At 42.6% G+C, this 27,375-nt stretch overlaps 1 protein-coding gene across 1 annotated transcript; it reads left to right on the top strand.

Annotated features, from left to right (window-relative positions):
• The first annotated feature begins 3,587 nt into the window (after positions 1-3,587).
• Positions 3,588-15,577, top strand: CPLX3 (complexin 3). Its single transcript, XM_070953759.1, has 3 exons — positions 3,588-3,748; positions 9,879-9,966; positions 15,353-15,577. The coding sequence occupies exons 1-3, from the start codon at positions 3,588-3,590 to the stop codon at positions 15,575-15,577; spliced, it is 474 nt and encodes a 157-aa protein (XP_070809860.1).
• Positions 15,578-27,375: the final 11,798 nt, after the last annotated feature.

Raw genomic sequence — 27,375 nt, 5'->3', positions numbered from 1 at the left:
TACTGCGGAGTATATTACCAAGGGCCAAGGAGAGCCTTAGAAGAGACGACAAACCCAAATGAAAGCCACAACCTGTGTATGCAAAACTCCATCTTTGTTTACTATAGGTGTGTTTCAATTGCACAATCAGAACTGCCATTTTGGTGGGATTTTTTTTTTAAAAAAAAACTTTCCTCTCTGCAGACCCCTCTCCCAAAATAAAGTCTCCAGTTCTGGCCTTTTGAAGGACACTAAATGTGGAGGATCTGGAGCAGTGTCAAGCTTCCAAGGTTGAGAAACACTGATCTGGAGGGTACTTGATGGAGCGTGAGAGAAGTGAAGAAATATTAGCGCTGAACTGTGCTAAAATTCTTATGAAGTCCTTATTTGGATGAAAATCAGGCCGATTCAGCGAAACGACATCCTGTTCAAAAGGAATCGCCATTTCTTAAGCACGCCAATTCTAACTGTTGATCTGAAAAGGAGTTTCCTGTTGTTAGAGGTGCAAACCGCAAGTGTTTTGTGTGCCAGGTTGTGCTTCAGTTTTATAGATGTTTATCTCTTTGGGGTTCATGAAACCCCAAGATCATGAAAAAAAACCCAAGCAGGTAGAAATGGATTCCTCCCCATCGCTGTTATTAAAATTATAGACTGGAAGGCAGCTAGAAGGTATTGAAAGACAAGATCCTCTAGAATAGAATAGAATAGAATAGAATAGAATAGAATAGAGTAGAGTAGAGTAGAGTAGAGTAGAGTAGAGTAGAGTAGAGTAGAGTAGAGTAGAGTAGAGTAGAGTAGAATAGAATAGAATAGAATAGAATAGAATAGAATAGAATAGAATAGAATTTTTATTGGCCAAGTATGATTGACACTCTAGACACCAAAGCACCTGAAGGCAGGAGAAGAAGCAATAGGTGGAAACTAATTTGTACCCTATGTGTACCCTATGACTATCATTAAGTGTTGTACCTTATGATTCTTGATGAATATATATTTTCTTTTATGTACACTGAGAACATATGCACCAAGACAAATTCCTTGTGTGTCCAATCACGCTTGGCCAATAAAAAATTCTATTCTATTCTATTCTATTCTATTCTATTCTATTCTATTCTATTCTATTCTATTCTATTCTATTCTATTCTAATCAAGGAGAGAAGCAACCTAGAACAAAGGAGAAATTTCCTGACAGTTAGAACAATTAATCAGTGGCACAACTTGCCACCTGAAGTTGTAAATGCTCCAGCACTGGAAGTTTTTAAGAAGAGATTAGATAAGAGATCCATTTGTCTGGAATGTTAGCAGGGGGTTGGACTAGAAGACCTCCAGGGTCCCTTCCAGCTCTCTTATTCTGTTCTCTTAAGATGTGATACCTTTCACTTTTCTATTTTTCAACGAGGCTTGAATTTTGCCATGATTGGATATTGTCTTCTGTTATCAAAAGCAGCGTTCACATTATTCACATGCGAAAAATAGGAGGGTGTTTTTGAAGCCATTTGCTCACTCGCCATAGCAATGTCTACCATGGTACATTCTTTTCTTACATTAGGAGCTTAGCTGCTCCTAATGGGCATTATCCATTCAAACCAGAAGCTTTGTAGTTGAGCTCTTCCTATGCTCTTTTCATCTGTTCTAAATGTTTTCTTATTCCCCCCCCCATTGTGATTTCTAGAGAATCCATTTCCCTCCTTCCCCTTCCCTTCCCTCCTTCCTTTCTCCTATCTCCTTCTTGTTGCTTTTCTTCTCTTTCCCTCCCTCTTCCTCTCATTCCCATATCCTTTCCTTCCTCCCTCCTTCCCTCCTTGCCTCTCATTCCCATATCCATCCTTCCTCCCTCCCTCTTCCTCTCATTCCCATATCCTTCCTTCCTCCCTGCCTTTCATTCCCATATCCTCCCTCCCTCCCTCCCTCCTTCCCTGCTTCTCATTCCCATATCCATCCATCCTCCCTCCCTCTTCCTCTCATTCCCATATCCCTCCTCCCTCCCTCCTTCCCTCTTGCCTCTCATTCCCATATCCTTCCTTCCTCCCCCCCCCACCTTATGCCAGAACTTAAAAACCTCTAATGTCCCAGCCATTATTACCAAGGTCTAAAATAGCCTTGCAATCACAAACTTGCTAATGCTATGGTGTTTGATTTTAATTGCTCTACAAGTCACTTTTGGGAGTGAAATTCCAGTGAAAAGCAGGAGGGTAAATAAAGAACCGGATCCAGTGAGACTTGGTTTTGATGGGTGGGCGTTGTTTGCATTGGCTGTGCATCTCAAACTATCAACTACACTTTGCCCAACCAAGTTGTGCAAACTCAACTGTGAGGTTAGTTGATGGCCCTGTCCAGAAATGTTGGATTAGGTAAACATGCAGTTCAAATGCAGCTGTCAAATGGAAGCTTATACCTCATTAAACCAGTCTTTAAGATGCCAGAAAACTCTTTATGTGGGCTCTAGAAATTTAGTAACTCTTGAAGATAAATATAAAGATTCTTTGATAGGCAAAGAACAAAAGAAAGGAAAAGCACGCCAGTCCCAAGAGGTAAAAATTCATCTTTTTGACCTACTTTTCCAGAAAAGTCAGCTGAAGTTCAGCTGCCTGTGTGGCATGATCAAATGATAGCTTGGTTTCACAAGCGCTTAACCTCACTGCTTCCCACTTTCCTGTCCATCACATCTGCATTTGCGTGCTTACAACTGTCTTCTTCGCCCGGAGTCCCTCCAGATGCGTTGGGCACAAATCCCCCTAACTCTGAGCCAAAGGAATGATAGGATTTGCCATCCGGCCCATCCCGTGCCTGCCAGGCTGAGCAAAGCCGGTGAAAACACCGGGGTTCCTCCTCCAACTCTTCCTCCCAACGGATGAATTCAGACGCTGCCTCCCAAAGTAGCTGTTTCAGCAAGAGATTTCCCTTGTTTTTTCTCTTTTAAAGGTGAACCCCGATCGAGGCTACCTTCTTGCCAAAGGCTGGAAGGAAGCAACGAGAGGCGAGCATCATGGCACCGCACGTCCCTTTTCTTTAAAAAAATAAATAAATAAATAAATAAATAAATAAATAAATAAATAAATAAATAAATAAAAAATTAAAAGTAAAGAGGAAGGTGGGGCCGGGAAGCCAGAAAGGGAGGGCTCAGGGGGAGGAGCAAACTTGTCACGCTTGGAGAGTCGAGGTTAGACCAACTTAAGAGGGTTGGGGCTCCGAAGGACTGCCCTCCGCGGCGGGAGGAGAGTCTTTCTCCCGGATCAGCCCCGTCGGCACATCGGCTCTCAAACGCCCATCGACGGCAGTCGCTGTCCGAGCGCCGTGGTGCTGAAACGAGAGCTCCGAGTCCGCGAGGCTGCCAGTTCGGTGCGCGCTTCTTCGGAGCTGTCCGCGGACACCAGGTGCTGAACTTCTTCCCCTTGGCCTTGGTCTACTCTTCCCCCCCCCTCCGGAGTTCTGTTGAGCCTCGATGGGAAACAACGAGGGGAACCCTTCTTCAACAAGAGACGAGATGCTGATCTAAGAAGCCAGCCTACTCCACGACCCACCTGAGCGTCTTCCCGCCATCTCCAGTTGGGTGCTAACTCCACTCCCGTATCTGCTGCCGCCGCCGCCGCTCTCTGTTCTGCCTAACCATGGCTTTCATGGTGAAGTCAATGGTTGGTGGGCAACTGAAGAATCTCACCGGTGGCTTGGGGGGAGAAGACAAAGGAGAAGGGGACAAATCTCCAGCGGAAGCCCAAGGAATGACGAAGGAAGAATATGAAGAGTATCAGAAGCAGCTGGTGGAAGAAAAGTAAGTGTGTGGTATTGCATGAGAGAGTGTATAAATTTAATAAATGCTGGAAGGGAGAACTCTTCTCCACTTCTTCCTTCTTCTCTGATTCTTAGCATGTGTTATGATAAATACAGCTCTTGTGATGTGTCATCAGGCTAGACATCTTTCCCCCAATTTGCTGCTCTCCAGGTGTTCTGACTTACGGTGTTATCATATGGCTGGCTGATAATGATGACATCATAGCTCAGAACACCTGACTGGCCATCCTGATGTCATTTAGCAATTCAGCACATCAGGAGGCTATCTGGGGGAATGTTGCCATGTTAGATATCTGAGACAGAAAGGGGGGCATCCTTGGGGAAAAAAAATTTTGATGACTTGATGAAGTTTCCTCATTATTTTTTTGCCCAATACTCCAGATACTCACTTGCTGTGTAGTCCTCTTTCAGTTCAATTCATCTTCTTGCAATTCAAAAATAATACGGTAAAACAGATTTTCATCATTGCAATTAAGAGTAGAGTCTGCATTAACCATAGTCAGTTGTATAATAGTAAAACATCAGAAAATGTATCTTGCATGTTGAGGAACAATAATAGTGTCGCATAATATCAACTGCTCAAAACTATACTTTGCTGCTGCTATCTTTCCCATGATGGAGGATGAGCATTGAGTTCCAATACATCTCACAGGGATAGTCTAGAAAAGTTCAGTTGTTGGTTGACGAGTGCATGGTAGCATCAGCATTATTGGATGAGAGTCCACTTCATTAATTGAAGTAGACATGTCTTGTCACTATTAGTCTTCTGAATGCTTCCTTCACAGGCCTATGCTTCAGCAAACCCTTCACTCATTTTTAATCAGAATAATCAAATAAGATGTGCTGATTTCGCTTTAAATTAATATGAACGATAGATCCTTGTATAACAGCTCTGATTCAGCCTTCTATCAGGCGGTTCAGGCACATGACATTTTCTAGGACATACTAGGAAAGGAACCAGATACCCTGTCTGAACATGGATGTGGCTGTTGGCTCAAGTCTAACATGACTTATTGGTTTAGAGCAAGGGAATCAATGGGAAGATGAGTACATGCGCAGAGAGTGAAGATTTCTGATATTCTACGCTGAACAAAATCTTGAACTTGTTCATCCAATCAGAAATTCTGATGCCGAGATCCATACCTTCAGTGCTAAATAAAACGAGTAGGAATTCCAGAGGAAAAAAAGAAGAAGAAGAAGAAGCTACTTGGAAGCTCCAGATCAAGATGGTTTTAGATGGATTCTAGCTAAACATCGGAAGGGGCTGAGCTTACCATAAAAATAGAGCAAATTTGTGAGCTAAATTAAAAATAGCTCTCAGGAATATCTGCGCAGAAATAAATCCTTGGCGCTAAGCAGTTTTTATGCAAAGTTCGACCTCAAATCCTCTGCTCTCTAAAATGCAAATATAGGAATTCAGGGCTGCAGAATGCAGATTGCAGAAGCTGATATTTCATTTTAAACGGTGACTGACTTAAGAGGATCCTGCACCTGTTTTCAGTTCTTTCCAATATGCAGAGGAGGAAACACAAGAGAGGGAACCAGGCTATTCCATTTGTTACAGAGAGCAGGGAATGTCAGTAATGTATTTTCATGAACCCCCCCCCCCCCCCTTCCCTAATCTTTTAATCCTCTTTGGCTTTCAAGAGATGGGATTGTTTTCTCAGGAAGAGAAGGGGAAAAAAAAACCCACCCCATTATCTCTCACTACAGATTTATTTATATTCTGAATTATTTCTAATTTGGGGAAGAGAAGGGAGAAGGGACACAAACATTATTTAAAGCTGCTTTCGTACATAATACATTGTTCTTCTTTGGAATTACTCACTTTCTGAGCTCAGCTCTTGGAGTTTTATAATACCTTAACTATTCATCTTCAAACCCCATCCCTCCCAAAGCTCCATCGTGAGTAAGCACCTCTGTCTGCCTTCTATTTATCTTTGCAGGAAGCATGGAGGAGCTACAGTCTATCTCCAAAAGATAGTCAAGTTAAGCTTACAGGTAGATTAAGGATTTGGGATAGAGGTCCACCTGGTTTTTATTATGAAACTGCGTTGCGGAGAGAGTTCTGGTTTCCAGAGAGTTTTGCATGGAAGCAATTTCGATTACAAGTTTTTCAGACGAATATAAGATCATATAAGGCATAGGGAAGAAGCTCAGAAACATAAAACACGATCAAATTGGTTAGAAACGGCCCTTATTGTTAGCTTTTTAGCTAAGGAGCGAAGCGAGCCCAAAATCCTATTTCTTATCTTTGACCTATAACAAGAATTTAATTTAATAGACCAGTTGCACTGCTTCTGCTTGACGGTACTTAATTTCCCGTCTCTATGGAGTCTGTCAGGGCCGTCCTAACCCTCGCATCACAGAATTATACCACCGATAGGTAAATTCCTCTTCATCCGAGGCAGAAACTACAAAACTACATTAACTTTGCTCGATCTGACAAGATTAGGAACATTCCGTCTGGGACTGAACTAATCCCTCACAGTCACGAGAGCCACGTCTCGATGACTTGGAGTAGAAGTCATATAGACCTACATGAAGAGTAACAAAGAAACACAAGAATTAAATCTCATTTCTATTAGGTCATAAGCAGAGCTTGCGATTGGCACATTGCTGAATTTTTTGGTAGTAATTTTTCTCCATTTTTGCAAAAAAAAGCATCAGAGAAGTGTGTCCTTGAATCACTGCCTGCAAAATGTCTAGTTGTAGCCTTGGCTGGGGGAAGCCTGACAGATGGCCATCCAGCTTCTGCTTAAATACCCTTCCATGAAGATGGACCGATTATTTCTTTGGTCCGTCCTGCTGTCTAACCGCTTGTGTCATCTGCGGCTTTTGTTTAAATGTTTCCAGGATGGAGAATTAATTGAGTCATAGGACTTGGAGTGAGAATTAGTTATACCACTGAAAGGAGATATAATGGAACCAATTAAGATTACTTAACGGGTAAACTGGGGATATCTAGTTTAATGAAAAGAAGGACTAGGGTGACATGATAGCAGTCTTCCAATATCTCAGGGGTTGCCATAAAGAAGAGGAAGTCAAACTATTCTCCAAAGTACCTGAGGGTAGGACAAGAAGCAATGGGTGGAAACTCATCAAGGAGAGAAACAACCTAGAACTAAGGAGAAATTTCCTGACAGTGAGAACAATTCATCAGTGGAACAACTTGCCTCCAGAAGTTGTGAATGCTCCAACACTGGACGTTTTTAAGATGTTGGATAATTATTTGTCTGAAGTGGTCTAGGGTTTCCTGGCTAAGCAGGGGGTTGGACTAGAAGACCTCCAAGGTCCCTTCCAACTCTGTTATTCGATTCTATTCTACTTTTGATGTTGGGGCAGGGAGAGAATAGAGGAAATGCAAGTTCTTCTGTCTTATACACTTCTGGAAGACCAGAGGCAGGATCTTCTGCAGATCTGGGATGGTTGGGTTCACCTAACATGCTCATTTTGCGTACCAAATGCAGCCATTTTCTGGATTGGCCTAATATTTCCCTATGAATCCATTACATCAGCTAAGCGTGTAAAGACAGACGCAAACACACAGTTAATCAAGGTCCTTAGGTTGCGTGACTGCAATTGCTAGGTTTTTATCCTGACTAGGTTGAGAATGTTGTGCGAACTAACTAAGCCATCGGTTTCCTAACACCTTGAATCAAAGCCAGCCTAGTCACAGCAGATTAAGGGAAATTACAAGGATAATGACAAACCCTGGCTTATTGTATGATAGCAAAACAAAACAAAAAAAAAAAACACCCAGGAGTTTACTAAATTTTTTTGACTAAGTTTATTAAAATTTCACTGAAGGATTCGCTTGCTTACCACTTTACACCTAGCGAGTCTTGCTTCTTACTTCTTCGTTGTTTCAGTCTACAAACTTGGGATTTTGTTCATCATTTCTATGAAGGTTTGTTAGGGATGTGTGATCATCGAACCATGTAAGAGCCTGGGGTGATGAATGAACCTCATGTGAGGTTAAGACTTGCTGGGTTGCATAATACAGAAACTGGGATTCCCTCTTGGGCATAGATAAATAATAAGAAATAATACTTACAATATCAATAGAGGGGAGACGATGTAAAATGATCACAATAAGCTCTTTTACAAGCCAGATTGGATCTCCACCCACCCACCTACATGCACGCACACACACTTGTATGTAGGCAGCGTCCAAGACAACAGTTCTCCTTCAACAACGATTGGATAGGAGTAGAAAAAGAGGGCAGGCAATTATTTCTCAGTAACTAAGCCAAGTTTCGTTGCTTAATTAATGTGACTTTTGTCCATATCTTTTGATTAACTTCACACTGGCCTGGATAACAGTCTCCTTTGGGAAATCGTTCTGTTCCCATGTAGTCATCCTCTGGCAATGTTGGCCTAGCTTGCCAACTGGAGCACATTTGCTAATAATAGGGCCAAGCTATTTGTGGGACTGTCTGCCTGTCTTCCCATCGTTTTGGCTCGCCCCTCCGGATCGAGCAAGGGAGGCCATGCTCCAGGTCTCTTCCATCAAGCGATGCCATCTTCTCGGAACCTGACATCCTGCCTCCGCTCTGTCTGCCCTCTAGGAAGCAGGATGGCTCTGACCCTGTTAGCCTTTCATAAGGCTTTAAAGGCCATATAGCAGAACAGAAGAGCAGAGTTGGGAGGGACCTCAGAGATCTTCTAGTCCAACCCCCAATCAAGCAAAAACCCTATATCATTTCATACAAATGGCTGTCCAATCTTCTTGAAAACCTCCAGTGATAAAGCTTCCACAACTTCTGGAGGCAAACTGTTCCATTGGCTAATTATCCCAACCGTCAGGAAATTTCTCCTTAGTTCTAAGTTGCTTCTTGATGAGTTTCCATCCAATATTTCTTGTCCTACCCTCAGGTGCTTTGGAGAATAGCTTGACTCCCTCTTCTTTGGGGCAGCCCAATAGATATCAGATTACTGCTAACGTGCCACCCCTGTTCCTTTTTTGAATTAAACTAGACATGCCCAATCCCTGCAACCATTCTTCATGTAGTTTAGCCTCCTAATCATCTTTGTTGCTCTTCTCCACACTTTTTCTAGAGTTGCAACAACTTTTTTTTGCTTTAATTTATATGCCGCCCTTCTCCGGAGACTCAGGGCGGCTTACAATGCGTTAAGCAATAGCCTTCATACTTTTGTATATTTATACAAAGTCAGCTCAAACCGGGTCCTCATTTTACCTACCTTTGAAAGGATGGAAGGCTGAGTCAACCTTGAGCCTGGTGAGATTTGAACTTGCAGTAATTGCAGGCAGCTGATGTTAATAACAGGGCTTTAGTCCATTGTACTACAGGCTCTTTTAAAAATCATGGTGGACCAAACGTGATGCAATATTCCAAGCGTGATTTTACTGTTCAGATCTGACTGTTCCTCCCAGCTTTGAGGCTATGCGTTTAGGTAAAGTTCGCTGGTTAATATGCTGAGGTTATTCTTCAGTTGAATCCTGTTGATGGTCTTGGATTTTAGGTTCTGTGAAGCTCGTCTTGGGGTTCTAACCCTGTAAGTGCTGGGGATTGTCCTTCAACAATATCTGGAGAGCCAACAATTTCCTTACAAGGATATGGGATTATTTATTTATTCATTTATTTTATTTATTAGTTCAATTTTTTTTTTTTAAATTTGATTTATATGCCGCCCTTCTCCGAAGACTCAGGGCGGCTTACAATGTGCTCAGCAATAGCCTTCATCCTTTTGTATATTTATACAAAGTCAGCTTATTGCCCCCACAAACTGGGTCCTCATTTCACCTACCTTAGAAAGGATGGAAGGCTGAGTCAACCTTGAGCGTTGGCGAGATTCAAACCCTGCAGTAATTGCAGGCAGCTGGTCTTAATAAGCTTAATAACAGGGTGCCTTAAACCCCTGTACTACCAAGGCTCTTGATTTATATGCCGCCTTTCTCCAGAGACTCAGGGCGGCCTTGCTATAAAAACATTGATTATTGTAGGAGCAGAGAAGGCAGAAGTGAGAGGGTGGAATTAAGTGAGTCATCAGTTTAGAATTCTTACATTGCCACAAACGATCCAAGTTTGTTTGGACACATAGGCAGGCCTATTCATTGGTTGAAATCAATTTCTTTCTTTTTGCAGGATGGAACGTGATGCCGAGTTTGCCCAGAAGAAGGCTGAGCGTGCTACTCTGCGGACTCACTTCCGTGACAAATACAAACTGCCCAAGGTATGGAGTGAGGCCTTCAGGGACCTCCGTCTGGTTTCTTTAGGGAGCTTCTCCGCATCAGGGCTTTCCGATCTTGGGAATTTTAAGATTTATGGACTTCAACTCCCAGAACTGGGAGGAATTCTGGGAATTGAAGTCCACAAGCCTTAAAGTTCCCAAGGTTGGATGAGACCTCTGCCCTAACACAACTGAATTATAGTGAAACTTTGTCCTCAAAGGGAAGAAATTACCCTGTTTCCCCCAAAATAAGGCATCCCCTGATAATAAGGCCAATCGGGCTTTTGAGCGCATGGCAATAAGGCCAAGCACTTATTTCAGGGTTCAAAAAGTATAAGACAGGGTTTTTGTCAGCATTCTGATGCTGCCATAAAAAGATGAGGCTTGACTTTTCACCTACTTATTTTCTCTGTAGATAATATCCCCTAGGAGATGGGATGGGAGGGGGGGAACATTCCTGTGGGGTGAGGTCAGAAGCTGGGGAGACTGACTTGGAAGATGGCCAATGAGAAGATGAGAATTGGGGAACGGAAAGAGAAGGGTTTGGGGGTCAGAGGGTTAGTATCGGCTATGACGAAGTCGGGGCCAGATTGTTGTACTCAATAATTGGAATATTTCAGCAAAAATTAATTGTTTGGGAGTGCAATTTATTTGAGATGACATCGAAACCTGACAGTCTTATTTTCGGGGAAACATGGTATGCTGCTTTATGCTACAGTAGAATAGGTTCCCAACAGATACATAGACAATAATCGTCTCCCCCCTTCCTCATCCTACTCCCTCCCCCCATCTTTTAATTAGGGTTGAATATTTGGGATTTTTATAGCATTTATCTTGTCTGTAGGTTTTGTCTAGCTTTATCTTTTTAATATTGTAAGCCGCCCAAGAGTTACCCTGTGGTAAGATGGGGTAAATGTAATGAATAAAATAAATAAATAAGAGCCTTGGTAGTACAGGGGTTTAAGGCACCCTGTTATTAAGCTGGTTATTAAGACCAGCTGCCTGCAATTACTGCAGGGTTCGAATCTCGCCAAGGCTCAAGGTTGACTCAACCTTCCATCCTTTCTAAGGTAGATGAAATGAGGACCCAGTTTGTGGGGGCAATAAGCTGACTTTGTATAAATATACAAAAGGATGAAGGCTATTGCTGAGCGCATTGTAAGCCGCCCTGAGTCTCCGGAGAAGGGCGGCATATAAATCAAATTTAAAAAAAATAATAACATTAATGTCCAAAATGGGTTATGGAGAATCTTGGGTTGCAGGCCAGACCCTGCAACCCAATTCATCAATCGGGTTGATGAATTCAACCCGATTGCTAGTGAATCAAATCTTCAACCGGGAGCATTCATGGGTCTCCTGTTTAGAAATTTCCTGCGATTACAATTCCCTCTCTGGTTTCTTTTGATTTAATTCCACCTGGGCCCTTCAGTGGCATTTTTGCTGACTTTGACTTTGAGTTGGATATTATATTACATAGTTTTAACTTATGCTGCAGAACACCAGAAGTAAGTCATAGTGATGGTTTTAATTTATAATAAAAGGTAAAGGTTCCCCTTGCACATATGTGCTAGTCGTTCCCGACTCTAGGGGGTGGGGTTCATCTCCGTTTCAAAGCCAAAGAGCCAGCGCTGTCCGGAGATGTCTCTGTGGTCATGTGGCCGGCATGACTAAATGCCAAAGGTGCACGGAACGCTGTTCCCTTCCCATCAAAGGTGGTCCCTATTTTTCTACTTGCATTTTTTACCTGCTTTCGAACTGCTAGGTTTGCAGAAGCTGAGACAAGTCACGGGAGCTCACCCCGTTACCCGGCACTAGGGATTCGAACCGCTGAACTGCCGACCTTTCGATCGGCAAGCTCAGCGTCTTAGCCACTGAGCCACCACGTCCCTTTATACTTTATGATTTATACTACAGTGCACCAAAAATGTCCCTCTGAGGTACTTGTGGAAATATTGGAAATAAGTAAACAGAAATAAACACAACTTCCCAGTTCCCCAAAGCGAGTCAATGTGGGCGTCCTCTACCGTCAGTTGAAGACAGAAAGAGGGCAAGATCCTTACGAATCTCTACGCCTTACGAAGATGTCAACCAGAGTAGCTGCCACTTGCAAGAGGAATAGCTTAGGGTTTTTTAAAAACAAAGACAGCAGCAGAAGTCTCTGCAAGGGGAGAGTTAAAACCAAAATCATGCTCCCCCCCAACATCCATCAACGCTCTTGTCCCTTTGAAAAATGTGGGCCTTGGACGTGGTCCGAAGGCCCTCAAGAGGTAGAGATTTATTGCGTAGAGATAGCAACCATTTAGATGCCCCTGAACCAATAGCATCTTTTCTATAGGTAGGGTGCTGCTTGGGATGAAAAGAAGGAGTAGGGGAGATATGATAGCAGTCTTCCAATATCTCAGGGGCTGCCCCAAAGAAGAGGGAGTCAAGCTATTCTCCAAAGCATCTGAGGGCAGGAGAAGAAGCAACGGGTGGAAACTCATCAAGGAGAGAAGCAACTTAGAACTAAGGAGAAGTTTCTTGACAGTGAGAACAATTCATCAGTGGAACAACTTGCCTCCAGAAGTTGTGAATGCTCCAACACTGGAAGTTTTTAAGAAGATGTTGGATAACCATTTGTCTGAAGTGGTGTGGGGTTTCCTGCCTGGGCAGGGGGTTGGACTAGAAGACCTCCAAGGTCCCTTCCAACTCTGTTATTCTATTCTATTCTATTCTATTCTATTCTATTCTATTCTATTCTATTCTATTCTATTCTATTCTATTCTATTCTATTCTATTCTATTCTATTCTATTCTATTCTATTCCTCTGCTCTGCTCTGCTCTGCTCTGCTCTGCTCTGCTCTATCTACTCTACTCTACTCTACTCTACTTTTCTCTACTCTACTCTACTCTACTCTACTCTGCTCTGCTCTGCTCTGCTCTGCTCTGCTCTGCTCTGCTCTGCTCTATTCTATTATATTCTATTATATTCTATTCTATTTCCTCTGGGGAAAATGATGTAGAGGACACTCTAGGGAAGTGTTTCTCAAACTTGGCTACTGGAAGACTGGCGGACCTTAACTCCCATAAGTCTCCAGTCATTTAAGGTCATAGAATTGCCAAGTTTGAGAAACATTGCCTTGGGAATGTCAATGGAGATTCTCAGTCATCCAGGTCATAGCTGACTCAAAATTGCTTTTTTAAAAATTTAAAATAAAAGGCAACTGGACTGTTTTTTGAGGAGGAAGAAGTAGACATAGTCCAACCCCCCTGTCCAAGCAGGAGACCCTACACCATTTCTGACAGATGGCACTCCAGTCTCTTCTTGAAAGCCTCCAGTGATGAAGCTCCCACAACTTCCGAAGGCAACTTCTGTTCCATCGGTTGATCGTTCTCACTGTCAGAAAATTCTTAGAAAGTTCTTTCAAAATTCTTAGAAAATTCTCACTGTCAAAGAATTCAATAAATTCTTTATTTCCTAGGTTGAATCTCTCCTTGTTCAGTTTCCATCCATTATTCCTTGACTGGCCTTCAGGTGCTTTGGAGAAGATGCTTTGCTTCTTATCCAAGAAGCTTCATCAGTTGAGATTGGCTGACCATCCAGTCACAAACGAAGCTTCTTAGCTAAGGAGCAAAATGCATCCTAGGGAATCCTTCTGGCTGAACTGAACTGGTGATTTATTCCAGTTGAAACCAGTTGCATTTTTGGGGCTACCCAAAAATGGGTTAGAAGATGAAGTTGAGCATAGTTGGGCCATCCAAAGGTTAGTCATGAACTGCCACACATTCAATTGCCTCCACTGGAATCCTTTCCATTTGAATCTGAAATCCAATATTCTACCTATTGACTGATTTTTATTTTTAAAAACAGACATAATTAGGACAATCCAATTACGTTTATAATTGCGTTCCTAACTAGCCCTGTTCGAATCAATGGAGCTTATAATAAATGTTTATGTTTCCACTCTATTTGTTTCACTAACTGTGTTTATTGGGGTTTGCCCTCAGGCTGAAATCTGACAAAATGGCCTATTTTTATACCTGGCATTTAGTCATCCGTCTGCCAACCCTACATCTGACATTTACGAGCGTCTCTTACATCAGGGAGAAGATTTTGTGTGTGTGTTTTTATATGTCGATGGGGTCCTTTTTCTAAGGTGGCAGCAGGCCCAATCGGATCACGGAACTGACCCACATCCGAATTCGCACAGGGCACCAAGCCAGAGAGATGATTAACCTTAACCAAGTTGACTAGTTGTATGAATGCTGCCATTAAAACTCTAGCTGACTTGGGTTTTTTTTTTTTTTTTTTTGCTTTAATTTATATGCCGCCCTTCTCCGGAGACTCAGGGCAGCTTACAATGTGGCATGACTCATGGAACGACTGTGTTGCTTTAATGGGAGACGTTTTGGTCTCAATTACTGTCGTAAGTCGAGACCTGCCTCTTGCTGAGACTTATCACCATCGATGGGATTTGTGTTGTGGCCCCTCCAGCAGCTGAATCAGAGGAGGAGGAGGAGGAGGAGGTGTGGGAGTCAGGATCAGCATCAGGGCAACCTGAGAGCTCCAAGGGGGAAGAGGGAATGGAGCTGTCAGAGAGAGAGAGAGACAGAGGTGGAGTCTGGGCCATCCGTCAACCCTCAGATGGAGAGTCAACAGCCCCCAGATCTGGTTGACGAGGAAGAGGAGGAACAGCTGGGTCCAGTGCCTGAGGCACAGATGTGCAGAAGGCAGAGGAGAGGAGAGCAGTGGAAATCTATGGGCTGGTCCTTGAGACAGAAGAGTCACCGCTGCTAGCGAAGGCCCACTTATGTGGATAAAAGGCAGGGGGCGGAGATGAATAGATGTAACAGACAACTATTCATCTCCCTGCCGGACAGACTTGTTTGTCAGGTTACGATGTCGTCTCAAATAAATTGCATTTCCAAGCAAATAGTCTTTGATGAAATCTTTCATTTATTGAGCACAACAATCTGTCCCCGAGTCCATCGTAGCCAACACTGACTTCCTGACCCCAAACCTTCCCTTTCCGTTCCCCAATTCTCTGCATCTCATTGGCCATCTTCCAAATCACTCTCCCCATATCTACTACTTCAGCTCCCAGGAATGTCCCCCCTCCCATCCCATCTCCTAGGGGATATTATCTTCAGGGAAAATAAGTAGGTGAAAAGTCAAGCATCCTCTTGCCAGCTGCCCGCTCTTCTCCTCCTTATGTCAGCACTGGAACGAATGTAGTTTGGAGTGCTGACATTGTTAGCCTGCGAGATAAACTTTTTGCTGGGGCTGCCAGCATACCTAATAAAGGAATCTTTTGTGTTTACGTCAGAGGGTTTGTCGTGTTTGGGGAGCTGGGTCAGAACAATTTGCTTCTCCTGACTCAGAAGAATCAATTAACCCTCTTTTCTCTAGAACGAAACCGATGACAACCAGATCCAACTAGCTGGGGGTGATGTGGAGCTGCCTAAGGAGCTGGCCAAGATGATAGAGCAAGACAACGAGGAAGAAGAGGAAAAGGACTCTGTTATCGGACAGCTGACCAACATCCAGAACCTAGACCTAGATTCCTTGAAGGACAAAGCCCAAGCCACCATAGATGACCTGAAGCAGTCCGCTGAGAAATGCACCGTCATGTGACTCCATGCTGCCTCTTGATCCCAGTTGGTCAACTTGGGACCCGTGTGAGTGGGGTGGGGTGATCTGTAAGGGGGCAAGGCTGATCTTAGTCGATGAGAAAGACCCAACAGATGCCCAACGAGTTTGTCTTCCTTGTGTGCGCGTGTGCGTGAGCTGAGTATTTTCTTTGCAGCCCAAATCCCCTCCCTTGTAACGTATATCCTTCCTCCTTCCATCCCTCGTCAGTGGACATGAGGTGTGCGTACCTGTCTCAGGTTAGAACCATCCGTTGTTTGACCCTCCCCACCCCTTCCCTTACCACGGTCCACCTTGAAGTGCTACCTCTCTCCGACCTTCTCCCTTTCCTCATACATCTTAGACAGTCTATCTTCCATCAACCTTTAGATGGAGAAGGATAAGAGCCATTTACTATCCCGGGAGTCGTCCTGGCTGTGTACTGAAATGAATATGCACCATACACCATACACTCTTACACACACACCAGGGGTGAGTTCTACTTACCTTTACTACCGGTTCACAATGGGAGTGCAGATTGTCAATTATGACGTCCTAGCGGGTGGACGGAGCCTCCTACCGCTTTTACTACCGGTTCGTAAGAACCAGACAGAACCGGGAGCAACCCACCACTGACACACATCCCTTCTATACAGAAACCCAATTTGAAGAGGGGGACTTCTTGTAGAAAGAGGCTGAAGCAGCAAAGGAACCCTTGCCAAGAGAAGTTCCAAGTCTTGTAAATGAGGTGGCTTGGCCACTTGTACGTCTTCCAGTTCAAGGCTTGGGGGCAAGAGAAAATCCCATCCCCTTCCTCTGCCGTAGCTCCCTACTATGAATCAGAACTTCCAGAATTTCAGTTAGCCCAATTCTATCATCCCCCCTATTTTCCAGGTGGAGAAAACACAGCTTGGGCCTCTCATTCTACCCCTGAAGCCATACAAGGATGAAGGTCTCTTTGGTTGGTGCTTAATCAACCATAATCCCGTAGGCGTTTTTGTGCTCCGTTTCAATGTCTAACAATACATCCTCCTGGGACCTTCTCACTGTCATGTTTTCAACAACTAGCGGGAAGGGTATAATTACCTGTGTAACAAACGTGGCAATCTTTATGTTGTAACGTGACTATGCAGTATTCTTTGACCCTCGACCTTCGATGCTTCCCTTCTTTTTTTTTTTTCCATGGTACTGTTTGATTTGGTGGAATAAAGACCAAGCTTCTATGCATTCCCTTGTCCTGTCGTTCCCTTGCAACAAAGATTGTTGTAGATCTGGAGTCTAAACACAGGCTGTCTCTCCTCTTAAGACAAATGCCACCATCAGCGCAAGACTAACGAAGAGTTACACACACAAAGACACACGCCGAGCAGCTTAGCAATCTTGGAGATCGCAAAATCGAGCACAGACCCTACATCACAAGTTTGCAATTTCTAATTTCTACTCCCTAGTCTATTCTATTCTATTCTATTCTATTCTATTCTATTCTATTCTATTCTATTCTATTCTATTCTATTCTATTCTATTCTATTCTATTATTATTGTTTTCTTCTCTACTCTACTTTATTCCATATTCTGTTCTGTTCTGTTCTGTTCTACTCTACTCTACTCTACTCTACTCTACTCTACTCTACTCTACTCTACTCTACTCTATATTCTATTCTATTCTATTTTCTACTCGACTCGATTCTATTCTATTCTATTCTATTCTATTCTATTCTATTCTATTCTATTCTATTCTATATTCTATTCTATTTTTCTACTCTACTCTACTCTACTCTACTCTACTCTACTCTACTCTACTCTACTCTACTCTACTCTACTCTACTCTACTCTGTTCCATATTCTGTTCTGTTCTGTTCTACTCTACTCTACTCTACTCTACTCTACTCTACTCTACTCTACTCTACTCTACTCTACTCTACTCTACTCTACTCCATATTCTATTCTATTCTATTCTATTCTATTCTATTCTATTCTATTCTATTCTATTCTATTCTATTCTATTCTATTCTATTCCATTCCATTCCATTCTATGTTGACTTCGACTCTACATTGTGAGCTTCACGAACTTTCTCAAGCTACGCAGGGTCCAAAAACTTGGCTTCTCGCTCTTCCTCAGTGCTAATGAGTTGGTTGCCAACAGACGCTCATTTCACAGTCCTCTGAGAATGCCTTCCTGGCTTAGTGCACTAAACATAGAAAGAAAAATCCAGATGATGTCCTGAAAGTGACGATTAAGTCAACGGAAGGTTTCTAAAACAGCTGCAAGCCTTCCCAAGCAAGAGATGATTAACAATCCAGAGGGGAAAAGATGAAAGCAGAGTAGAGGGAAAAAACAAACAAACGAGGGGATGTGAAATCAGGCCTATATATCAGCTTATTATAGAGAGCCAGCTTGTTTGGAGTGTTTAAGGCACCAAGCTAGACGCCAGGAGTGTGAGTTCTAGTCCCGCTTTAAGGCACCGACCCAGCTGAATGACCTTGAGCCAGTCACTCTCTCTCAGCCATAGGAAGGAGTCAAGGGCAAACCTAAAAAAAAAAAACACACACACAGAATCAAACACAATGGAACAGCAGGAGAAAAAAAAATCATCTTACAGTCTTAGATGCACATTAGAGTTGGCTCAGTGGCTAAGATGCTGAACTTGTCGATCAGAAAGGGGTTGGCAGTTTGGCAGTTCGAATCCCTATTTTAGGTCTCCTGCATGAGCAGGGGGTTGGACTAAATAACCTCCAAGGTCCCTTCCAACTCTGTTACTCTATCTGTGTCAGATTCCCCATCTATCCAGGGACCTCTGTGTTTTGAAAAGGATGAAAATAGTCTAAACATTAGCAGCTGGCTTTGATATTTCCAACGATGGGGGGGGGGGGAATCTGTTTTTTTTCCACTGCTTTTCCTAGCAAGGACTGGAAAAATCCTTGACCTAACCCACAGCAGACTCCATTTGCAAGGAGATAAATCTTGCAATACGTTATTTAAGATTAATCTGGACCCGATAGTTTTTTTGGTTGTTTTTTTTAAAGCAACCTTATGTCTATTTTTATCCCCCTACAATCCTTTTTTTCCTGGATTTACCATCATCTTGCTCGACGGAATATTTTTGGAAACGCCAAGATTGCAGAGATGTTAAGCCTAGATTTGACCTAATAAAAGTAGTACCTCAAGACAGATCTGGGGGATTTATTTATTTATTTATTTTGAGGGGGGGGGAAATGTATTTTTTATTTTTTTGTGTGCCTTTGTCATGATCAGCGCAGCTGCTTTTCGTACAAGCCGTGCAGAGGACCTGAGGGAATCTTGCGAATTGTCTGCTCTAAAAATAAAGGCGATACCACTTCCTGATATGAATCACTCCCAGAGCGAGCGACGGAACAAACTTGATCTTTCTTTCTTTCTTTTTTTTTCTTGATCTTTTTTTTCTTCCTTCTCCCCGCACCGAGCCCAGATAACAAACTCTGAGCCTCTTTTTAAAACATCATTGCTTCCTCCCACGAAATTGCTTTTCTACCTCATCCTCAGCCTCATGAAAACAATTGCAGCTCAAATGCAAATCTTACAGCAAATGATCCAGGATGGGCAACTGGCTACGATATATGAAAGGGACAATTCATTATTTTATTTTATTTTATATTTTGGAAGACATGGATATTAGTCTCCTTTTGAACTCTTAACTGGGCTTCTTCCTTTTGCAGAAGTATTCTGTCCAATAACTCTGCTTTGTCAGTGCTGGCAAAAACAAGCTGGCAAGAGTTTTTAAATGAATTGTTTTGGGTTGTTTTTTTTTTCCCCCAACCGAGGGAGAATTAGGGGGAAAAAAAAAAAAGGCAGCTAAAAATACTGCAGGCAGCTTCTTCTGACATACATTTTCTATCGGTCTGTTTTTTTTTTTTAAAAAAAAGATCATTCTCAAGCAGAGCGAAGGAGCAGCATTTCATCGTGAGAAGGTTTGATGGGTGGTAAGAGGGCTGTTCCAAGGGAAAAGCTTCGAATGGCGAATCGGAAGGAATTCAAAGAAGCAACAAACAGTTCCCAAAGCCAAATCAGACCCAGGAAAAAGTGACCTGATTTGATGATACCTGGTGGCTAGGTTTGGTTGACACAAATATAACCCAATCATCTTCGGCCCCGTTTATTTTATTTTTTAAAAAAATCGTATGTTGCTTAATCGTACCATCTACCCATTCACCTCTATCTCAGAAACACGAAGAGATTATTAACTTCTACCATGTTTCCCCGAAAATAAGACCCTGTCTTATATATTTTTTTTGAACCCCGAAATAAGTGCTTGGCCTTATTTTCGGGGAGTACTTATTATTTTGGGGCGCGTAGAGGAAGATGCAGCTCCTCTTGCCGTCTTACCTGATTTCCAGCTCTGCGTTTAAATATTTTCAGGGAGGGCTTATTTTCGGGGGGGAGGCTTATTTTAGCGCATGGACACAAAAGCCCAATTGGGCTTATTATCAGGGGAGGTTTTATTTTTGGGGAAACAATTGTGTAAGCAGTTCACACAACTTGGTTAACAGGAAAAGGCTCGAGTCAACTTGCCCTGAGTTAGTGGTTGCCGTTAAATGAACAGTGTTAGGAAGGTTGTGTGATATACCCATCCTACCATTGGCCCATTTCAGTGTTTTTTCCTACGAGTTGCACCAAGGTTAAGCGAAAGGTATCCTTTACAAACCTTTTGCTGGGGTTTATACCAGGTGTCCCCAACTTGTAGGCTGCAGGCCGCTAGTGAGCCATAAGGGGTTTGCAACCAGGCCACGGAAACAGCAGGGGAGCGCTGAGGGGCTGCCCCAAAGAAGAGGGAATCAAGCTATTCTCCAAAGCACCTGAAGGCAGGAGAAGAAGCAACGGATGGAAACTCATCAAGGAGAGAAGCAACTTAGAACTAAGGAGGAATTTCCTGACAGTGAGAACAATTCATCAGTGGAACGACTTGCCTCCAGAAGTTGTGAATGCTCCAACACTGGAAGTTTTTAAGAAGATATTGGATAACCATTTGTCTGAAGTGGTGTAGGGTTTCCTGCCTAAGCAGGGGGTTGGACTAGAAGACCTCTAAAGACCCTTCTATTCTATTCTATTCTATTCTATTCTATTCTATTCTATTCTATTCTATTCTATTCTATTATTCTATTCTATTCTATTCTATTCTACTCTACTCTACTCTACTCTACTCTATGATTCGATTGCTTATTTGTACACTATGGCTATCATTAAGTGCTGTACCTTATAATTCTTGACGAACGTATCTTTTCTTTTATTTACACTGAGAGCATATGCACCAAGACAAATTCCTTTTGTGTCCAATCACACTTGGCCAATAAAAAATTCTATTCTATTCTATTCTATTCTATTCTATTCTATTCTATTCTATTCTATTCTATTCTATTCTATTCTATTCTATTCTATTCTACTCTACTCTACTCTACTCTACTCTACTCTACTCTACTCTACTCTACTCTACTCTACTCTACTCTACTCTTCTGACGTAGTAAGTTTGAATGGTCACTAAACAAACTGTTGTAAGTATTATATGCTGTAAGCATTACAAGATTAGATATATGTTGTATTATAAATGATATACATTATATTTTTCCTACATCAGCCAGAATTTGTCCAGACTTTGTATGATGTCATTACTGAAACAATCATGTTGGTTTTAGTGCCATAGGATTTATAGCGTTTTTAAATCGATAGCCAGCGAGAATCACGGCTGATTGGGCATGGGGTGGCCATATAAATTTCAACCAAAGAAATAGTTAAAATGTTTTCAGTGCCGACTGAGGACGGCCAACTTCTCCCTCTAAAACGATGGGGGATATTTTAATCGGGCAATCAACGAATTGTGAACTTCTAAAACAGTCCTTCCCAAAGTCCCAATTGTACAAAAGAACCCTAAACACAAACCCTTTAATAACAAAATCTACACAAAGACCGGAAGGACAGGAAAGCATTTTAATGAGCTCTAATAAAGTTTTGACTTTTTTTTTTTTTTTAAAACTGTCACTCTTTCCCCCACTTCTCCATTTCCTGTATTTGGCGTCCAAGAGCTCCTTTAAAGACCAGATGCTTTTTATTCACAAAACAGTACTCCTAATAGCTTGGACAAAAGCGGTGCGGTTCATTAGTGGCCATTCTTGGGGGAAAAAAGTGGGTTGAACCAGCTGTTTGGCACGGGAGACGAGGAGGGTGGCCGAATACAGCAGGTGCCAAAAATGGACTTGGAAATCGAATTATGAAAGGACTCAAACTGCAGCTAGAATGGTATTTGCACAAAGTTGGAAGAATGAAAAGAGATCCCTACAGAGGAGAATGTGATTAGGGAAATACTAGTTATGTGCAGAAATGGATAGGTCAACACTGGCAATTAAAGAGAAAGAACAAACCGAATATTATACCATGAGGGAGTTATTTTACCGATGGTTATAGAGAATAAATATAAAAATTAGATATAAAAATAGATGAGTGAAATATAGAAAATGCATTAATAGAGTTGATAGAGTCAAATAAATTAAGAAGAGGATTGTCATAGTATTAGATATTTAACGTATTGGTATTAAGCTAAGAATAGATTAAATAATGAACATGGCTGTAAACTTTTAACTGTGATTGCACAAAATATTTGTACCCAGATGACACACTCTTTAATGGAAGATGGATTGTTTGCATTAAAATAAAATTTAAAAAATTACAAAAGAAGAAGGAGAAAGAGAAGGAGAAGGAGAAGGAGAAGAAGAAGAAGAAGAAGAAGAAGAAGAAGAAGAAGAAGAAGAAGAAGAAGAAGAAGAAGAAGAAGAAGAAGAAGAAGAAGAAGAAGAAGAAGAAAGAACTCAAATCCTCACTTTCGACACATTGGAGAGTTTAACCTCCCTGGTTGGGCAAGAGTCCTAATTTGATGGGTTTCTAATTCTCTCTCCTGCTTTTCCCCCACCCCTTGTTTCTGACTTCCATGGGGTCCTTTAAAAAAAATATATATCGAGGCTCTTCTCTTCCCAAACATCTTTTTTTCCCCATTTCTGTTCGCTCTCCCCCCCCACACACACACAACCCTTCTGACAACTTCGCTGCGGAGACCATGTGATGCTTGCTTGATTTATTTTAGGAGTCAGCATGACCTCCGGTTGTAAGAAAAGGAAGCCGGCACATGTTCTTCGGTCTGGAAACATAATCTGCCCCATGGAGGCTGAGGCCAGTTTGCAAGGGAAGTAAGCGTCTCCCTGTCACATCCCTGAGTTTTCATGCAAGGGCTAGCAGAGGAAAAACAGAGGAGACAGGCCCCCAAATAAGCCAGGATCGTGCCTGTTCTGGCAGAGCAGAGTCTAACCTGGCTGCTGCGAGGACCATGACTTGAAGACAGCAGGGTAACCCTCACTCCGATCAAGGTTAACCGCAACGAAAAGAATAATGGAATTTCGGGATCTCTCTCGGTCTGCCTTTTTAGCAACGACGATTTGAGGACGGTTCATGGGAGTCAACAGGTCGATCCTTGCGACGTGGGCTCTTAAATCTGAGGTTGGGTATCTCGGATGGAAGGTACGCCAGACAGACTGAGCTACGGCATCTTAAGAACTTCACTAGGAGACTGTGAGTTCTAGTCCCACCTTAGACTTTAAAGCCAGCTGGGTGACTTTGGACCGATCACTAGGAGACTGTGAGTTCTAGTCCCACCTTAGACATTAAAGCCAATCAAGTGATTTTGGGCCAATCACTAGGAGACTGTGAGTTCTAGTCCCACCTTAGACATTAAAGCCAATCAAGTGATTTTGGGCCAATCACTAGGAGACTGTGAGTTCTAGTCCTACCTTAGGTGTGAAAGCCTGCTGAATGACTTTGGGCCAATTACTAGAGACAGTGAGTTCTAGTCCCGCCTTAAGCATGAAAGTCTGCTGGCTGACTTTGGGCCAATTACTAGATTGTGAGTTCTAGTCCCACTTTAGGCATGAAAGTCTGCTGGGTGACTTTGGCCAATTACTAGGAGACAGTGAGTTCTAGTCCCGCCTTAAGCATGAAAGCTGGCTGGGTGATTTTAGGCCAATTACCAGATTGTGAATTCTAGTTCTCTTGCCTTAGGCACAAAAGCACTTGGTGACTTTGGGCCAATCAGGAGGAGATGGTGAGTTCTAGTCCCTAGTTAGATGATAAATGATAGAGAGATGATAGAGAGAGAGAGAGAGGGAGAGAGGGAGAGAAAGGGGCAGAGAGAGAGAAGAGAGAGAGAGAGAGAGAGAGAGAGAGAGAGAAAGAGAAAGAGAAAGAGAGAGAGAGAGGAAAATGCTTCCAATCTTCCTTTTGGTAATTATACATGCAAATCAAATCAAGTGTCTCTCTCTAAGACTACATCATAAAATCCTCTTCTGTAAGTCACAAAATCATCATTTTTTTTTTACACAAAATGTCGATCAGGGATTTCCAGTCATTGATAAAAACTCAATAATGACCTTTCTCTAATCCGAGAGGTCAGTTTGTCCAGCTCAGTAAGTTCTGTCAGTCTCATACACCCCAGTTCCTCCATGGTGGGGAATACCAATTTCCCCCACTTTTTGTGCATTTTCCATCTGGGCTTTTAACTGCTTTTCCCCCCCCCCTCTCCTTATTTGCTCTCCTTTCCCATTTTAGAACCAGGAGATAAATATTAACATCTCTGGATGCCGTCCACAGTAATTTTGCTTTTCCAGCTGCTCCATTCATCGTTAGGATTATTTGGGATTAATCACAATGTTGGCGGATCTTCAGAAAATGATTTTCGGCCGCGCGGAAATGAGCCGGACTTTCAGCCCAGCTGATGACATGGAAAGTGACTTGCTGACCATGTGCAGGGATGACCTTAAGTAGCGGTGAGCACGGCCTCTTTGCACACTGTCTAGCATCGTGTCACACAATCCCTTGTTCGGAGACCCTAGTTGTGAATCCCGGGATAAAGAACAGAAATGGAGAAAAAAGGTAGACTAGCATGATGTTACCTACTTTGGTTAATGAAATGCCTCCTCCTCCTCCTCCTCCTTCCTCCCTTCTCCTTTGCAAATTCCACTCCTTTCTAGCACTGATACTGTTACCTAGTTGGGTAATGAAATGCCTGCAAGAAAATTGATTGCTTATTTGTACCCTATGACTATCATTACGTGTTGTACCTTATGATTCTTGATGAACATATCTTTTCTTTTATGTACACTGAGAGCGTATGCACCAAGACAAATTCCTTGTGTATCCAATCACACTTGGCCAATAAAGGATTCTCTTCTCTTCTCTTCTCTTCTCTTCTCTTCTCTTCTCTTCTCTTCTCTTCTCTTCTCTTCTCTTCTCTTCTCTTCTCTTCTCTTCCTCTTCTCTTCTCTCTGCTCTTCTCTTTTCTCCTGTCCTGTCCTGTCCTGTCCTGTCCTGTCCTGTCCTGTCCTATCCTATCCTATCCTATCCTATCCTATTCTACAATCCTACCTCTTCTTCCTTCCTTCTCCTTCACAAATCCCAGCCATTTCTAGCGCTGTTGATATTACCAAGTTGGGTAATGTAATGCCTCCTCCCTCCTCCTCCTCCTCCCCCTTCTCCTTCACAAATTCCAATCCTTTCTAGCACTGATGCTATTACCTGGTTGGGTAATGAGACGTCTGCAAGAAAAAACAGCCAAGCTCAGGGAGCATCAAACACCCTTCAAAAGTAGATTTTGGGACGCAGGAAGAAACTAACCTGACCGACCCCCTGGGAATCACAATGCTGTGGGTTCACACACAGACACAAAGGGTGGAAGACAATTCTGCAACCTGGCAATTTCCCCCCCACCCCGGTGGATAGAGGCGGGGGGGGGGGAAAACCCCCCCCATACCCTTAACAATTTCTCAGGTCAGGAATCTGAGAAATTTCATCCGTTTTTTTTTCTCCTCCTTCCTCCGCTGCTTCGTGTGTTTTTCAAATTCCTGATTGCAAGGAAGTGGAACTGCAAACATTAAGAGACCCAGCTGTCCGTTCCGACGCAGGCGAGCTATTCTTTTCCCTAACATTCAGATAATCAAGGAAGGTGACAGTCAGAAAAGTTCAGCTCCGATTGTAACCGGAGAAGGAACGTAGCGAGAAAAGACACCGTTTCCACCTCTTGTCCCAAACCAGAAAGACTTAATTTCACCTTGTCTGTTTTTATTATCCTTTGCGCAGTTACGTAACCGGAACAAACACACATTATAATAAATTCCAAGTGATTACGTATGATATATATATGTATATGTATATGTATATGTTTTCTTACTTCTTCATAGGGTTTATGTGTGTTTTTCTTCTAGCCAGGTTTTCCCTACGTAACCAAGGTTTTTCTGCAGCACCAGCTCAGTAGAATCACATCCATTCGATTCTGGGCTTTTTTCTTTTCTAACAGCTAGCAAGCTCTTCCTGCTAGGTGGGAGACCTATATAGATCTATTTCTAGCTCGTTTGCTTTCATCAGTAGGCCACACCCATATCTTATGTATCCTCCTTATAGGGACCACAAAAAACGCAGCACGCACAAAGTCTGTACAAACCTTAGTATACTAAATTAAACCAGCCTTTTTCAAACAAAGGCTGTTAATTAACTTTCTTAACAGCCTGCAAGAATCCAAAGAATAAATAATCGTAGTCTTACTAGGACTGGAAGAAAGTCCAGAAGCAATTTGCAGGAAGCTGATAAGAGAACTAAGATCCAGACGCGAAGGAGAGTGAACAAAGTTGTTCCCTGCAAATTGCTTCAGTCGGCGTTCCTCCTTAAATAGGCTAAGGGAGTGGCCAATTAGCCCCAAGCCTTACTCTCGAGGAGACCTCCTCCTGAGGAGCCACTCCTGCCTTTTGGCAGCTCTGCGCGCCCGTGCATCGAGAAGAGGCTCCTCCTCTTCTTCCTCTTCACTTATGGGAGCTTCTGGAGGTTCAGAAGGCCCTGGCTGAATCCCTGCCTCTGGCACCACATCTTCTCCAGCCTCCTCATTGTCCGACTCGAGTGCTGGCCGGGAAACGGGGCTGGGTGCAATGAGTGACGTCACCCACCTAGTCACATGACCCACCGGCCACCCCTACTCAACCAGAGAACCGGTTGTTAAGTTATTCAAGTCCCACCACTGTTTCCCCCCCACCCCCCACCTCCCCAATGGTAAATAAAAGAAGAAACACACTTGCAGGCGTTCAAAAATAGTTTATGAAGACATTTTTCTATAAGATTCTCTATCTTCCCTCAGTCAGGATAATGCACAGGAAGAACATTCCTGGCACCACCCAATTGTAAACATTATGTAAATACCGTATATGCTACGCAACTTCAACGAAAGTACCCTGAGCTTATTCTCTGCTCTTTAAATATTTGATATAGCTAGGCTCTAAGGCAGAGATCTTCAAACTTGGCAGCTTTAAGACTTGTGGATTTAAACAAGCCGATAGATATGACGCCAGAACTTTTCCTTCTGGGTATAGTAAGGGATAATTACAAAAAAGAAGAAATATATCATATGGTACACATACTAACGGCAGCGAGGTTGATATTCGCACAAAATTGGAAATGCAGAGAGAACCCACAGGAGGTAGAAATAACTAACAAAATACTGACCTGTGCAGAAATGGACAGGTTAACAATGGAGCTCAAAAATAAAGATGAATTGGAAATTTGTAACCTGGAATACATTTTATAAATGGCTAGAGAAAAGGAGGAATGTAGGGATACAGAATTAGAAACCGAGTGAAGAAAAGGGGAGAAAAATAAATAAAATTAAATTAAGAAAGATTAGATAGGAATAAATTGGATTTGAATAGAGACGAAGGGAATATGCATGTAACTGAAGTGTGATTGAATGTACAAA

This window comes from Pituophis catenifer, unplaced genomic scaffold (genome assembly GCF_029215685.1).
Source record: "Pituophis catenifer annectens isolate HBS135680 unplaced genomic scaffold, rPitCat1.0.hap2 SCAF_14, whole genome shotgun sequence".
NCBI classification, from domain to species: domain Eukaryota; kingdom Metazoa; phylum Chordata; class Lepidosauria; order Squamata; family Colubridae; genus Pituophis; species Pituophis catenifer.
The sequence above is the reverse complement of the archived record's forward strand: the minus strand, read 5'-3'. Positions and strand labels throughout refer to the sequence as shown.

What these genes read in the sequence shown, in the direction of transcription:
- CPLX3 (XM_070953759.1), top strand. Translation starts at nt 3,588, where the DNA reads ATGGCTTTCATGGTGAAGTCAATGGTTGGTGGGCAACTGAAGAATCTC. An exon ending in AAGCAGCTGGTGGAAGAAAA is followed by an intron (nt 3,749 to 9,878) that starts GTAAGTGTGTGG and finishes TTCTTTTTGCAG; the next exon opens with GATGGAACGTGATGCCGAGT. An exon ending in ACAAATACAAACTGCCCAAG is followed by an intron (nt 9,967 to 15,352) that starts GTATGGAGTGAG and finishes TCTTTTCTCTAG; the next exon opens with AACGAAACCGATGACAACCA.